General features: G+C 37.5%; 1 protein-coding gene across 4 annotated transcripts in view; it reads right to left on the bottom strand.

The window, feature by feature from the left end:
- Nucleotides 1-13,384, bottom strand: part of ncam1a (neural cell adhesion molecule 1a) — a 285,897-nt gene that overhangs the window by 34,769 nt on the left and 237,744 nt on the right. For all 4 annotated transcript variants that reach the window (XM_088320617.1, XM_088320618.1, XM_088320619.1 and 1 more), the window contains one exon: nt 8,785-8,910. In XM_088320617.1, coding sequence (XP_088176743.1) covers nt 8,785-8,910 — 126 coding nt within the window. The remainder of the gene's footprint in view (nt 1-8,784; nt 8,911-13,384) is intronic.

Here is a 13,384-nt window from a genome sequence, read left to right as displayed (position 1 = left end):
TCTTTGTTCCTTTCTTTGTTCGGTTAGTTAGTTTTGTTCATTTAGATCTAGTGTTTCAACATATACCACATTGCCTTGTTTCTTGTTTTGTTTAGGTAGAGTTCCAACATATTCTTTGCTGTCTACTTTCATGTTTCGTTCAGTTACGTCTTGCATAACATTTCATGGTCTTGTGTAGAATGTTTCTTGTGTCGTCTTCCTTTTATACTTCTGTTAGAGCTTTCTGGTTTAAGAACATTATATAGTTACAAAACCCACTCCTAATTATGTTCCCTGAATACTGTCTTGATTTGTTCAGGTTGTAAAGTTGGTATTCTAACACATACGGTGCCTGAGGAACAGCTTCTTCCCAAAAGCCATTACCACCCTGGACTCCTATCTACAGTGTTCAGGAACATAATTGTTCTGTACAGCTGCAATAATGAATATGCACAAATTTATTATGTATGATTTTATATTGTTTTTTTAAACATTGTTGTCCTTTTGCAAATGTTTACCTTTATAATTTGCGCTGAAAGGAGAATCCCTCCATTTTCGTTATACTTGTATAATGACATAGGGGCACTATTTCCTGTGGTGTATCTTGGGCGCCCATTCCTCTCCGGAGCAATAATGACTATAAATTATTCATTCGACTTCTCACTTTCATGTTTGTTGTGGTTGGAACATTATGGAGTTCTATCCATGTGTGAATATTTCTTTAGTGTTTTGTTCAATTAGAACCAGTTGTTACTCAACTATATCCCACGTTGTCTTTGTTTCTTTCTATGTTTGTAGTCTGTTCTATTCATTTAGGAATCATATTTCAACATATTCCGCATGGTTTTGTTTCTTGTTTTGTGCAGTTACATTAATCCCCCGTGTCTTCTTCCTTTCATTTTTGTTTTTCATTTAGATCTCGTTTATGTTTCAACTATATGTAGGTGAGCTTGTGTTAGTGTAGCGTTGATGTCTTTGAATTCCAAGTAAACTTTGCTGTTGTGTTTATTTACACTATTTGATATGATTCATTTTCTGAAAGATCTGCTTATTCTGCCTCTAGGCCTCTTTTGTATTGTTCACAATAATTTAAGACTTTGATCCTCCTCCCAAAATGTGCATCTTTGAACATTGAAAAGATTAAGAATTTTAATGCAATGCTAACGAGCGCTAGAAAGCGTAGCGGGGGCTCTTTAAAGCCAAATCCGTACGGGGGAGGATTTCATTTCAAAGATGTCCGCCCTTTAACGTTAGGAGCTGTAAGTAGCTCATCGATTTCCTTATGATAATACACTTCCTGTTCCCCGGTTGCGTGTACGTCATTTTAAGACCTTGCTCGGCGCTAATGAGTTGAATTAGCTGGCCGACAGGAAGAGATGCTAACGAAGGGGCTAAGGAAAAGCTATAGTGCTTTGCAAAAGTATTACCCCCACTCCCAAAAACAGTTCGACATATTGCCACATTTCAGGTTTTTAAATTAAAAGTAAACACTAAAAATATTTTATATGAATTAACAAGATGTGAGAGAATTGTGAAAAGAAACCAAATGTATGCAACATTTTAGATTATTCTTTCAAATAATGAAATTGAAAATCAAATGTTGCAAAAATATCGTCCCGCTTGAGTAAGTACTTGGTACAACCTCCTTTCACAGCCTCAGTTTCTTAAAACAAAACAAAAATCCCCATTCTTTTGTTAAAAACAGCTTAAGTTTCTTAAGGTTTGATGGTGAACGATTGTGCACAGCATTTTTCAAATCTTTTCACAAATGCTCGATATAATTGAGGTCTGGCCTTTGGCCTGGCCAGTTTAACACTTTTATAGTGTTAGTTTTAAACCGTTCCATTGTAGATTTTGCTTTATATTTCGGGTCGTTGTCCTGTTGGAAGGTTCCCTTGCAGACTTTCTGCCAGAATTGGCCTGTATTTGGCTCCATCCATCCCTCCATTGATCTTCTCAATCCCTGCTGAAGAAAAGCAACCCCAGATCCTGCTACCAACATGTTTGAAAGTGAGAATGTTGTTTTCTGGGTGTTGTGCAGTGTAATTTTTACGCCACACGCTTTGCCTTCAGCCTAAACAGTTCTGTTTTAGTCTCATCTGACTAAAGCACCTTCTTCCACATGTTATTTCTGTCTCCGTTGTGGCTTCTTGTCAATGCCAAACGGGCCTTTGTTATTGTATTTTTTCAGAAAGGGCTTTTTTTCTTAAAGATCAGATTTATGAAGAGGACGACAAAAAGTTGTTGTATCAACAGATTGTCCCACCTAAACTGTGTATAACTGCGGGTCATCCAGTGTGATCATGGTCTCTTGGTTGCTTCCTTGATTAGTTTTCTCCTTGTTTGGGCTAACCAGGTCTTGGAAGGTTTTCAGTGTGTTTATGCCCTCCTTATTTTGATAATATTGCTTGCACAGTGCTCCAGGAGATGTGTAAATGTTACGAAATCTTCTTGAATCCCATTCCTGCTTTGAACTTCCTCAACTTTATCTCGGACCTGCCTGGTGTGTTCTTTGGTCTTCACAAAGTTGTCTGTTCTCCAGTGGCTCCTGACCTCTGAGCTCATCACAGAGCAGGTGCATTTAAACTGAGACTTCATGACACATTGTTAGTTATTTAGGTTGGCATTTGATCATTCGGAAGTCATCAGGGAACTCCTGGAGCCAGTTGGCTGAGATGAGAGAACAGGGAGCCAATATATTTGCAAAACTTGCTTTTTTTAATCATAAATACAATATAAAATGTTTAATCCTGAAAACTGGCAATATGACAAAAAACCTTGGGGGCAGGGGCTGGTGGGGGATAGCAGTACTTTCGCTAGGCACTGTAATTCAGGGGGAAAAGTAGAAGAGGACAATACAGAACGAGTAAACTTACGTGTGAAACATATCTCTGAAAGGTCCGATGGAAAACACAAGAAACGGAAGAAAAAAAGACAAAACAAAATTTGGACACAATGAAAATGAGAGTGAAGAAAAAGAACAAACGGGATTTTCGCCTGAGGCTTATCCCCCCACCTCTCTTTTTTTTTTAAAAATCGGTTTAATCGTCCACCGGTGGGAAAAGCTCGTAAAGCACAAGAAGGAGGAACCGACCTGGTATGGATTTAAAAACAAAGAGCCGGAGATTTATTTATGGGACCTTCTGAAGGGGGCCTGGGAAAAATCGCTCGTAGATCAATATTTTAAAAGAACGCTGTGCATTTTTTTTTCTATTTTTTCGTCGGGTTTGAATCATCATGCGAAAAAAGGTAACTAAAATAAATGATCAAGTTATTATATTTTGCTTTTGATTACCAGTCTTAGGCAGATCTTCTCAGACATATTAATTTTCAAGTTCGAATTGTTTTTTGTAATGGACTGTTTATCTCCCGTGGATGGTTGTATGAGGGAATTGGGATCTGCAAAGGATGTATATTTTTGCCAAATACGTTCTTTTTAAATAATGTGCGAAAGAAAGCCTCTCACTTATCTTTTTTTGTAAAATTATGACTGATGGCTCCCACTAGGGGGCAGCATTGGCTTTTGACGTTTGTTTCCATTACTTGTAATGTTACGGTTTACTGCCCATGATGGATGTTTTCGTCAAATGTTTTTCGATGAATAAAGCCTCTCACTTAGATTTTTCGTAGAATTATGAGTCACAGATTCCACAAGGGGGCAGCATTCACTTTGGAGGTCTATATCCATCAATTTTAGTCCAACAGTTTACTGACAAGGACGTATATTTTTGCCAAATACGTTCTTTTATAAATAATGTGCGAAAGAAAGCCTCTCACTTATCTTTTTTTGTAAAATTATGACTGATGGCTCCCACTAGGGGGCAGCATTGGCTTTTGACGTTTGTTTCCATTACTTGTAATGTTACGGTTTACTGCCCATGATGGATGTTTTCGTCAAATGTTTTTCGATGAATAAAGCCTCTCACTTAGATTTTTCGTAGAATTATGAGTCACAGATTCCACAAGGGGGCAGCATTCACTTTGGAGGTCTATATCCATCAATTTTAGTCCAACAGTTTACTGACAAGGACGTATATTTTTGCCAAATACGTTCTTTTATAAATAATGTGCGAAAGAAAGCCTCTCACTTATCTTTTTTTGTAAAATTATGACTGATGGCTCCCACTAGGGGGCAGCATTGGCTTTTGACGTTTGTTTCCATTACTTGTAATGTTACGGTTTACTGCCCATGATGGATGTTTTCGTCAAATGTTTTTCGATGAATAAAGCCTCTCACTTAGATTTTTCGTAGAATTATGAGTCACAGATTCCACAAGGGGGCAGCATTCACTTTGGAGGTCTATATCCATCAATTTTAGTCCAACAGTTTACTGACAGGCAGCACGGCGGCGCAGTGGTTAGCGCTTGTGCGGCACAGTTCATGTCATGGGAACCTGTCGTGGGTTTAAATCCAGCTCCAGACTTCCTGTGCGGAGTTTGTATGTTCTCCCCGTGCTTGCGTGGGTTTCCTCCGGGCACTCCGGTTTCCTCCCACGTTCCAAAAACATGCATTTCAGGTGGATTGGCCGGTCTAAATTGTCCCTAGGTGTGAACGAGCGAATGAGTTGTCCGTCCCTGTGTGCTCTGCGATTGGCTGGCAACCAGTTCGGGGTGTCCCCTGCCCACTGCCGGGAGATGGCTGGGATGGGCTCCAGCCCCCCCGCGATCCTAATGAGGATAATCGGTACGGCTAATGAGATGAGATGAGATGAGTTTACTGACAAGGAGGGATATTTTCGCCATATCCATTCTTTTATGAATAATGTGCAAAAGAAAGCATTTTACATATCTTTTTTCATAAAATTATGACTGACGGTCCCACTAGGGGGTTGCATTGGCTTTTGACGTTTGTATCCATCTGTCGTAATCTAACGGTTTACTGCCCATGATGGATGCTTTCGTCAAATATGTTTTCCGATGAATAAAGCCTCTCACTTAGCTTTTTCGTGTAATTATGACTGACACTTTCCACTAGGGGGAAGCATTCACTTTGGAGGTCTATAGCCAGCAATTGTAGTCGAACAGTTTACTGACATGGACAGATGTTTTCGCGAAATATATTCTTTTAGGAATAATGTGCGAAAGAAAGCCTCTCACTTATCTTTTTTTCATAAAATTATGACGGACGGATACCACTAGGGGGCAGCATTGACTTTTGACGTTTGTATCCATTACTTGGATTCTAATGGTTTACGGCCCATGATGGATTTTTTTTTTGTCAAATATGTATTTCGAGGAATAAAGCCTTTCACTTAGGTTTTTCATTAAATTATGACTGACAGTTCCCACTAGGGGGAAGCATTCTCTTAAGAGGTTTCTAGCCATAAATTGTAGAGTTAACTGCCAAGAATGAATATTTACTGACATGGACAGATATTTTCGCCGGATGTTCTTTTCGGAATAATGAGCGAAAGAAAGCCTCTCACTTATCTTTTTTTAATGAAATTATGACTAAAGACTGACAAGTTCCTATAGGGGGAAGCATTACACGTATTTGGATGTTAATATTTGTCGATTTACTGCCAAGGACGGATATTTTCGCCAAATACCATCTTCAACGGATACAGTACGAAAATAGCCTCTTACTTAGTTTAAAATATATATTACGGACTGGTTCCTAGAGGGAGCAGCATTTCACTACTTTGGAAGTTTGTATCCATCAATTGTAACGATTAACTGCCAAAGACGGATGTTTTCGCCAAATATGTTCCCCTGAAAGCCTCTCACTTAGCTCTCATCGTATAATTATAACTAAAGACTGACGGGTGTCTATAGGGGGATACATTGCGCGACTTTGCACGTTTCTATTCAGCAATTTTTGTCGAATATTTCACACAAATTCGTTTTTCGACCAACAAAGTACGAAAAAACGCATGTCACTTTTTGGGGGGGTAAAATTATGACTGACGTATTCCACTAGGGTGCGGCATTGACTTTGACTTTGGACGTTTTTATCAAGTCTAAGAGTTAACTGTCGAGGATAAATATTTTCAGGAAGTACGTTCTTCGGCGAATAAAGTACGAAAAAAACTTCTCTCACGTTTTTGGGGTAAAATTAGGACTGACGGATTCCACTAGGGGGCAGCATTCGCTTTGGACGTGTATATGCATCAATTGTAGTCAGAGTTAACCGCCAAGAATGAATATTTTTGGCAAATACTTTCTTCGATGAATAAAGTACAAAAAACTTCTCTCACTTTTTAGGGGTAAAATTAGAACTGACAGATTCCACTAGGGGGCAGCATTCGCTTTGGACGTTTATATCCGTCAATTGTAGCCTAAGAGTTAACTGCCAAGGACTAAAATTTTCATCTATTACATTCTTTGACAAATACAATGTAAAACAGCTTCACATTTAGTATAGTTTTGTTTTTTGTGTGTGTAAAATTATAACTGATGTATTGCCTCGGCGGCAGCATTGAACAGCTTTGGCCTTTAAATTTGTCAAACTGCCAAGGACGAGCATTTTCGCCAGATAGGTATTTCGACGAATAAAGTGCAACGAAAAAAAAAAATCCCGCAAAATTAGGATTTAAAACTTATGTGTACCTTTAAGGAACAGCATTGCACGACTTTAGACATTTACACCCACCAACATTTTCACCGACTATGTCCTTCAACGAATAAAGTGCAAAAAAAGCATGTCACTTCGCTTTTTTCATACAGTGATTACTCTTAAGTGATGGATTCACATAGGTGGCAGTATTTCAAGGCTTTGGATGTTTATATCCACCAATTGCAGACTAATTGTTTCCTGTCAAGGATGTACATTTTCGCCAAATATGTTCTTTAACGAATACAGTTCAAAAAAGCCCCTCACTAAGCTTTTGAGTAGAATTAGGGCTCGAAGTAAGATCAGGCCTAAAAAGTTCAGCACGACCTAACCCGAGTTAGTGTATATGAAAGACCTGCCCAAACCCGACGGATTAACCTGATTTTTTGAACTAGCAGAAATTACGTCTGACCTGAGGGAGGTGGAAGGAGGAAGTCGCGTGTCTTTTACCCCAACACTGAGGAGGAACTTTTCTTTATATTTAGTGATTTGGAGTTAAACTGAGAGTTTGGGAAGCATTTTTTTTATCTAAATAGTTACTTGGGTAAAAGTAAGTGCACGCTGTGTAGATCCTCCATGAAGAAGGAAAAACATGGAGAGAGAAGCCTGATTGGCCGGACTTAAAGTTTGACATTTTAAGCCCGAAATATTATATATATAATATAGGGGAATATTGCAATCCTTTGGAGTAGACATTTGTTTCATATATACCATATTTTCATGACTGGAAGGCACACCCAAACCTTTATTTTTTTCAAAAGCTGACCATGCGCCTTATAATACAGTGTGCCTTATATATGGATCAATATTGAGTCGCAAGGTCTAGCAACTAAGGTAGGCAGCTGCCGACTAGATTTCCCCCCATAGGCAAAGTAGTCCGCGGTGTGTACTGGGATATATACACAGTTGTTTCATTTCCTAACCAGTGCGTCTATCGTCATTTGAATCAGTCACTGGCTAAAGTTATTCGGGGGTAAAGGAGGCGTGTCCTTTTTTAGCATTTACAGGCTCGCATAGGCTAAAGCGGGACAAAACAAAGCCTGCAATTGGCCAAAAAAGAGGAATGTGAATCACACGTTAGGTTGCGCTGCAGCATGGAGAAAACATTTTTTACGAGTCCGGAGGAATTATGGGGCTAAACAGACAGCTAGCAACAAGCAACGTCTATCAATGCAGATGCTTCTTGGCAGATCTTTTTATTTTATTTGTCGGCATTATTGCATGTTTTGGAGTGTGTAAATATTTTACTCACGGATGGAAGAGGACCATGGTTGCGTATTATTATTGGACGTGATGGCTGCAAGACGACTTTGGTGATCTCCCCCTGCTTTATATTTTCCCAGTATCTTGTTTCAGACTGATCTTGATGTTTCTGTGATGAGTCTATGTTTAAATTCAATTTAATTAAATTCAAAGTGTTTATTGTCATATGCACAGTAAAGAACCACGTTTCCCTGCACAATGACATTCTTACTTTGCTGCCCACACAGCGAAAAAGAAAATGGAAAATTAAGAAATGGTTGGCATTTCTTGAATCCCAAGAGTTTAACCTTCCTAATGATATGTGGAATGAGGCATTTGAGTGATTGGTGACAGACACCGTGTCTGAGACACGTATTTGCTTCTTTGCAAGCCGTCGGAATGTTAAAGGGTTAATAAGTTTGACTGAACTATCTGACTGTTTTGTGGACGTTCCCCCTGTAGTGCCTTATAGTCTGGTGCGCCTTATGTATGGAAAATATATGACCCATAAACTATTTTTGTGCGCCCTATAGTCGTGAAAATACGGTAATTACTTCTTTTTATTTTTATCTGTTTGTATTATATTTTCTTAATTTTTTTTGTTTTTGATGGGTCTTTTATAATTTTGATAAAAAACAGCTTCGTGGTCAATTCTGACCTCACTTTACACGCATAAACGTAATGGAAATAAGCTAGTTATAAAAAAAAACATTCTAAATTATGATTACTCTGTATACAACACAACCGGTAAACATTTAATCCGGCTTCATTTGGCCAACAAGACCAAACAATGAAAGCGTTCTTGCAACAATGACATTAGCCTTCCTTATCAAATAATTGATCGTGAACGTCGTTGGGAACAGGATGACCAAACCTATCGTCGCTTTGATATTTACGCTCATGAATATTAACGTTTAATTTTTTGCGCTTTCATATTTGCTTTCTGATAAGAGCTAAACACTGGGTTCAGTTTTGGATGAAGAAAAACAAGCACAAACAAAACTACGTACGAATGGGCCCGGTCTTGAACTTGACGGCTGCGCTGCTTTCGCCTAGGCCTTTGCCATTGACGGCGGCCATCTTGACCTCGTAGATGGAGTCCGGTGTCAGGCCGAGAACGGTGATCACCGTCATATCTGATGAGGCGGGAATACAAAAGATCTAAATGAAAGTTTCCACTTAACACATAACATCTCAATATATATTAATCGTCAATGTGATAAATGTTTAAAACAATATTTCATTTTTAAGAGAGGATATGGATGACTACAGGCATGTGAATACAGTAATCCTTTGCTGTATCACAGCGTGTCCACCCAAAACAAACTGCGAAGCACGGCAACAGCTATTATTTTAATGTCTTGTTACATTGAAAAATAATTCATCAATTAAATCGGACTCAGAGAAAACTGAGCGAACTGCTGTTCACCAGCGGGTGCTCTGTGGATTGTTATCAGTTCTGGGAAGAGACTGAGGCGGCGTCGAGAGAGAAAGCAATCGTGGCTCTGCAGGTCTAGCCTACTGTATATCACTGACGCCGGCTCCATTACCCATAAAACAAATGACCTGGATGTACAACTCATGGCTACATTCGTGACTTTGTATTTTAATCATTACAAAGACCTGGCTCAAACCAAGGATCCCCGATGCTAGCTCACAGCTAGCTGGCCGCTCTCAGCATTGCTCTCTCACATTTTCGTTGAACAATTGTTCAATGAGAATGAAGAGCATTTATTCAACTGCAATTCTGTGTTCTGTGTTCTCATTATATAGTATATGCTACTGATATCTAAGAAATAAATGTTTATATTTTGCAGGTTTAGATTATCTCGGGGCTTTTTTTTTGGAGCACCACCCCTGGAAAAACAAGGGAATAATATGACAAAAGGTATTTGTAAAAATAAAAACAGTTTATTTAAAAAATATAATTGTATTTGTTAGTTAATAACATAAAATATCATCTGAAGTAAAAAAGTGATAGTGAGTCCCGAATCAATAATGCATCATAGTGGCAAGAATATTTTTTAAATCAAAATTTGACAATACAAAAGTTATTCGTGAAAAAACAAACCAATACAAAATAAAAACAAAAAAAGTTGATAAAGTATCGAACTTTTTTTGTTTAAAAAATGCTCGAGCCTGCAAAAAGGGTTTGTTGCTTTTTCAATGTACAATAGACTATTTAAATAATCAAGTTTTCTATTTTGTTTTGACTATCATGGGTCTTTTTTGTAACTTAACTCCCGCAAAATCCATTGGAGGAGGGGGACACTATCAGAAAAGGGGTAGAGAAAAAGAGAAAATGAAAGAGTGAGGGAGGGAGAAAAAGAGAGGCAAAAATGAGAAAGGCAGAAAAAAATAAAGAGAAAAACCAAGAAAGAGAGAGAGAAAAGAATGAGAAAGCGGGAAAAAAAGAAAACACAGAAAAATTAACAGAAATAGAAACAGAAACAATTAATAAAGAAATAAAGAGAGAAGAAATGTGCGTCCCCTTTTCAAGGTTTCTTCATTTTCCTCATGTTGAGGTTTTTGATTTTTCCCTTGCCCTCATGTAAGATTTAGATCAGGGGATGGTGTAATAATAGTCTGTAGTTTGCAATAATCTGTGGTCTGAGCAGCCCTTTGAGACTCCTTGAGATTAAGGGCGTCACAAAGAAACATGACTTGACTTGACAAAAAACGAGGGCTGACTTTATACTCATCATTTTCCAGTCGCAGTACTTCTTTTAAACATGAGATGGCAGTCATGCTTCTCATCTCTGATTTGGAGTTAAACCCCAATTGTGTCTTACCCTTTGTCACTATGTCTTTTCATGCATTTTTAAAATTGTATTTATTAATTATTTTTTTTACTGTGTCACCGTAATGGCACTCTCAATATATTTATTTCAATGTGAAGGCATATGTCCACCACATCATCCTTTCATGTTTTGTTCAGTTAGAGCCAGTATTTCATCGTCATTTTGCCATGGCACTTTCGTTGTTCTGCGCATGTGTGGGATGTTTCATGCGTCATCGTCCTTTAATGTTTCGTTCTTTTAAAACATGATGTACTTGGTCTATCAAAAGGGTTAGATATTCCTTTTGTGTTTTGTTCAGTTAGAACCATTTGGTAATCCAACACATCCTACATTGTCTTGCTTCCAAAGTTTTCTTTAGTTTGACTTAGTGTTCCTACAATCACTTTCATGATTTGTTCCGTTTGAGCTGGTTGATGTTATATAGTTGTTCTATCCAAGAATGAGTATGGTTCCCGCGTCTTCTTAATTTCGATTTTGGTTCAGTTAGAACCATTTTGTGTTCCAACTTACCCTGCGTTGTCCTACTTTCATGTTTTGTCCAGTTAAAGCTATATTCCAATCATTATGTCGCTGTAATTCTAGTTTTATGCCAGACGGGTTTTTTTCTTTACCACAGCCTTTCATATATATATATTTTTTTTTTTTTAACTAATTTGGGTTCCAATTTATCCAGTGTCTTCTTCTTCTATGTTTTGTTCATTTAAATCTAGTCAGTGCTTCAACATTGTGTAGCTGGCATGTGTCAATGAGATCTGATGGTCATAGCGACCTTCGTTGTTCTGTTTTTTTTCGTTTTTTTGTTTTTTGTTTTTTTTACTCTTACTTTCATGTTTTGTTCATTTAGATCTAGTTAGTGTCTGAATTTTATTTAGTCAAGTCTGTGTCAAAGTTGCGTTAGTGTCTTTGAATTTTGATGATCCAGAGAAACTTCATAGTTCTGTTCCTGTACACTATCCAATACGATTCCTTTTCTGGAAAGAAATATTTTTCTAAAATCGTATTTTGTTTCTACATTTATGGGACCCACTTCTATGGCCACGCCGACATTAAGTATTTACAAAGAAGAACTGTTATGTACGTAAAATATTGCCTTTATGGTCTATAATGAGGTGAATCTTTATACTGATACTGAAAAAAAATCTAAAAACAACATAATAATATATTTTAGAATAGAATGGAACAGTTTTTATTGTCATTGATATTAACGTGGTGAAACATTGTATGCGACAAGATAAGAAATGGCACTCCAGGGTAACATGAAATAAAGACTTTAAAGAGAAAAATAAGATAAAACACTGTCAGAGTAATATATTTACAACATAGTGCTTGAAGACTGGCTCCAGTTATAATAACAGTGCAACAATTGTGCAATTAAAAGTGAAATATGCAGCAAAAACCCCAAATAATTTGCAAAGTATATATTTCACAGTTTTGTGAAATAATATTTAGCAGTTGTGTAAGATAAGCTATGTTTTCACAGTTTTGTGCGCCTATTTAGGGTGGTGATGGCCCTGAGGAGGAAACAGTATTAAAGCCTGACTGTCCTTGTTTTAAGGGACCTTTTCTGGTGTGTGCTGCTGTTTTGGGTCGCAAACATTTTTCATATGACGTGAGATGATAAGCTTTTGTTCCTTTTTTAAAATTTTTATTCTGAGATGGATATTAATTGTGTTTTAAGAATTCTATCGTTTTTATGTTATGTTTTGGTTCGCCCTTTTAAGATTTTATAACACCAATACTGTTAAGCAACCACTGTAATATTATTGATTTAATTACATGGGACTTTGGGTGCTTTTATGCGCACTGCGGCCTTTTTTTGCTATTTCTGATTTTACCATAGAGCATGGGTCTCAATAGGGTGTCCGCTAAGGACAGTCAAGGTGCCTGCGGACGTGTTTTGAAAAAAGCTCTCGGGTGCTGGGTCATTGTGATTTTATAGTCAAATAATTTTTATATTGGTTACCTGAGTCTAGTTCACCCTATTTTTAATAACTAACCTCGTAATAACATAGTAAGAACATGAAAAGATGTTTTAGAAATGCAAATACATTCTAGTTCATGGGCTTAATGAAAAAAAAGGAATTTATTGATGATTCATTTTGGCAATTAGTAAAGAGAGTAGAAGAATAATTTATCTATTCATCTTTTTATCATTTCATTTTATAGGAAATGCAACAAACTAAATTCAATTTTATGGGTTTTATAAAGCCAAGGAGCAATAAATGTGAAGTTTGTTTTAGCTAGCTATCCGGCTACCTTTTTAGCTTTGTAGCTAGCTAGCTTTCTACCTTTTAAGCTATTTAGCAGGCTATCTAGCAAACATTGTACATGCTATCCAGCTAACGTATAACTTTTTAATTATCAAGTTAAACTTTGGCCTTATTTCTAGCGAGCTACCTAAAATTTGTTTTAAGCTTTATATCTGGCTATTTAGATTACTTTTTACTCTTTTAGTTAGCTATCTAGTGCTCGTTTTTTTTTAACCTGTTCAAGCTACCTTTTTGGCTATTTAGCACGCCATCTTGCTAAGTTGCTGTTTTAGACCCTTTGTGAAAATTCGTAACAAATAGTAGCTCTAAGCTTAAAAAAGGACCCCTGCCATTGAATATGCATAAAAAATGCAAAGTGCACCCTTTAGAGGGCCTGTGGAATTTATTTATACATTTTGCCTAGCGCATGAGTTTACACGACTGGTGGCTCCCGGGTCATGCAGTCGGCCAGCATAGCCACTGACAGATAGGCCCCATGCGGCAAAAAAGGACGGATACTATCCAGATACGGCAGCGCCTGCTTTTTATCTCGGGGCCCG

This window comes from Urocampus carinirostris, chromosome 17, assembly GCF_059441175.1.
Source record: "Urocampus carinirostris isolate Australia breed hairy pipefish chromosome 17, RoL_Ucar_1.0, whole genome shotgun sequence".
NCBI classification, from domain to species: Eukaryota; Metazoa; Chordata; class Actinopteri; order Syngnathiformes; family Syngnathidae; genus Urocampus; species Urocampus carinirostris.
This window is presented reverse-complemented; position numbering and strand designations above follow the sequence as displayed.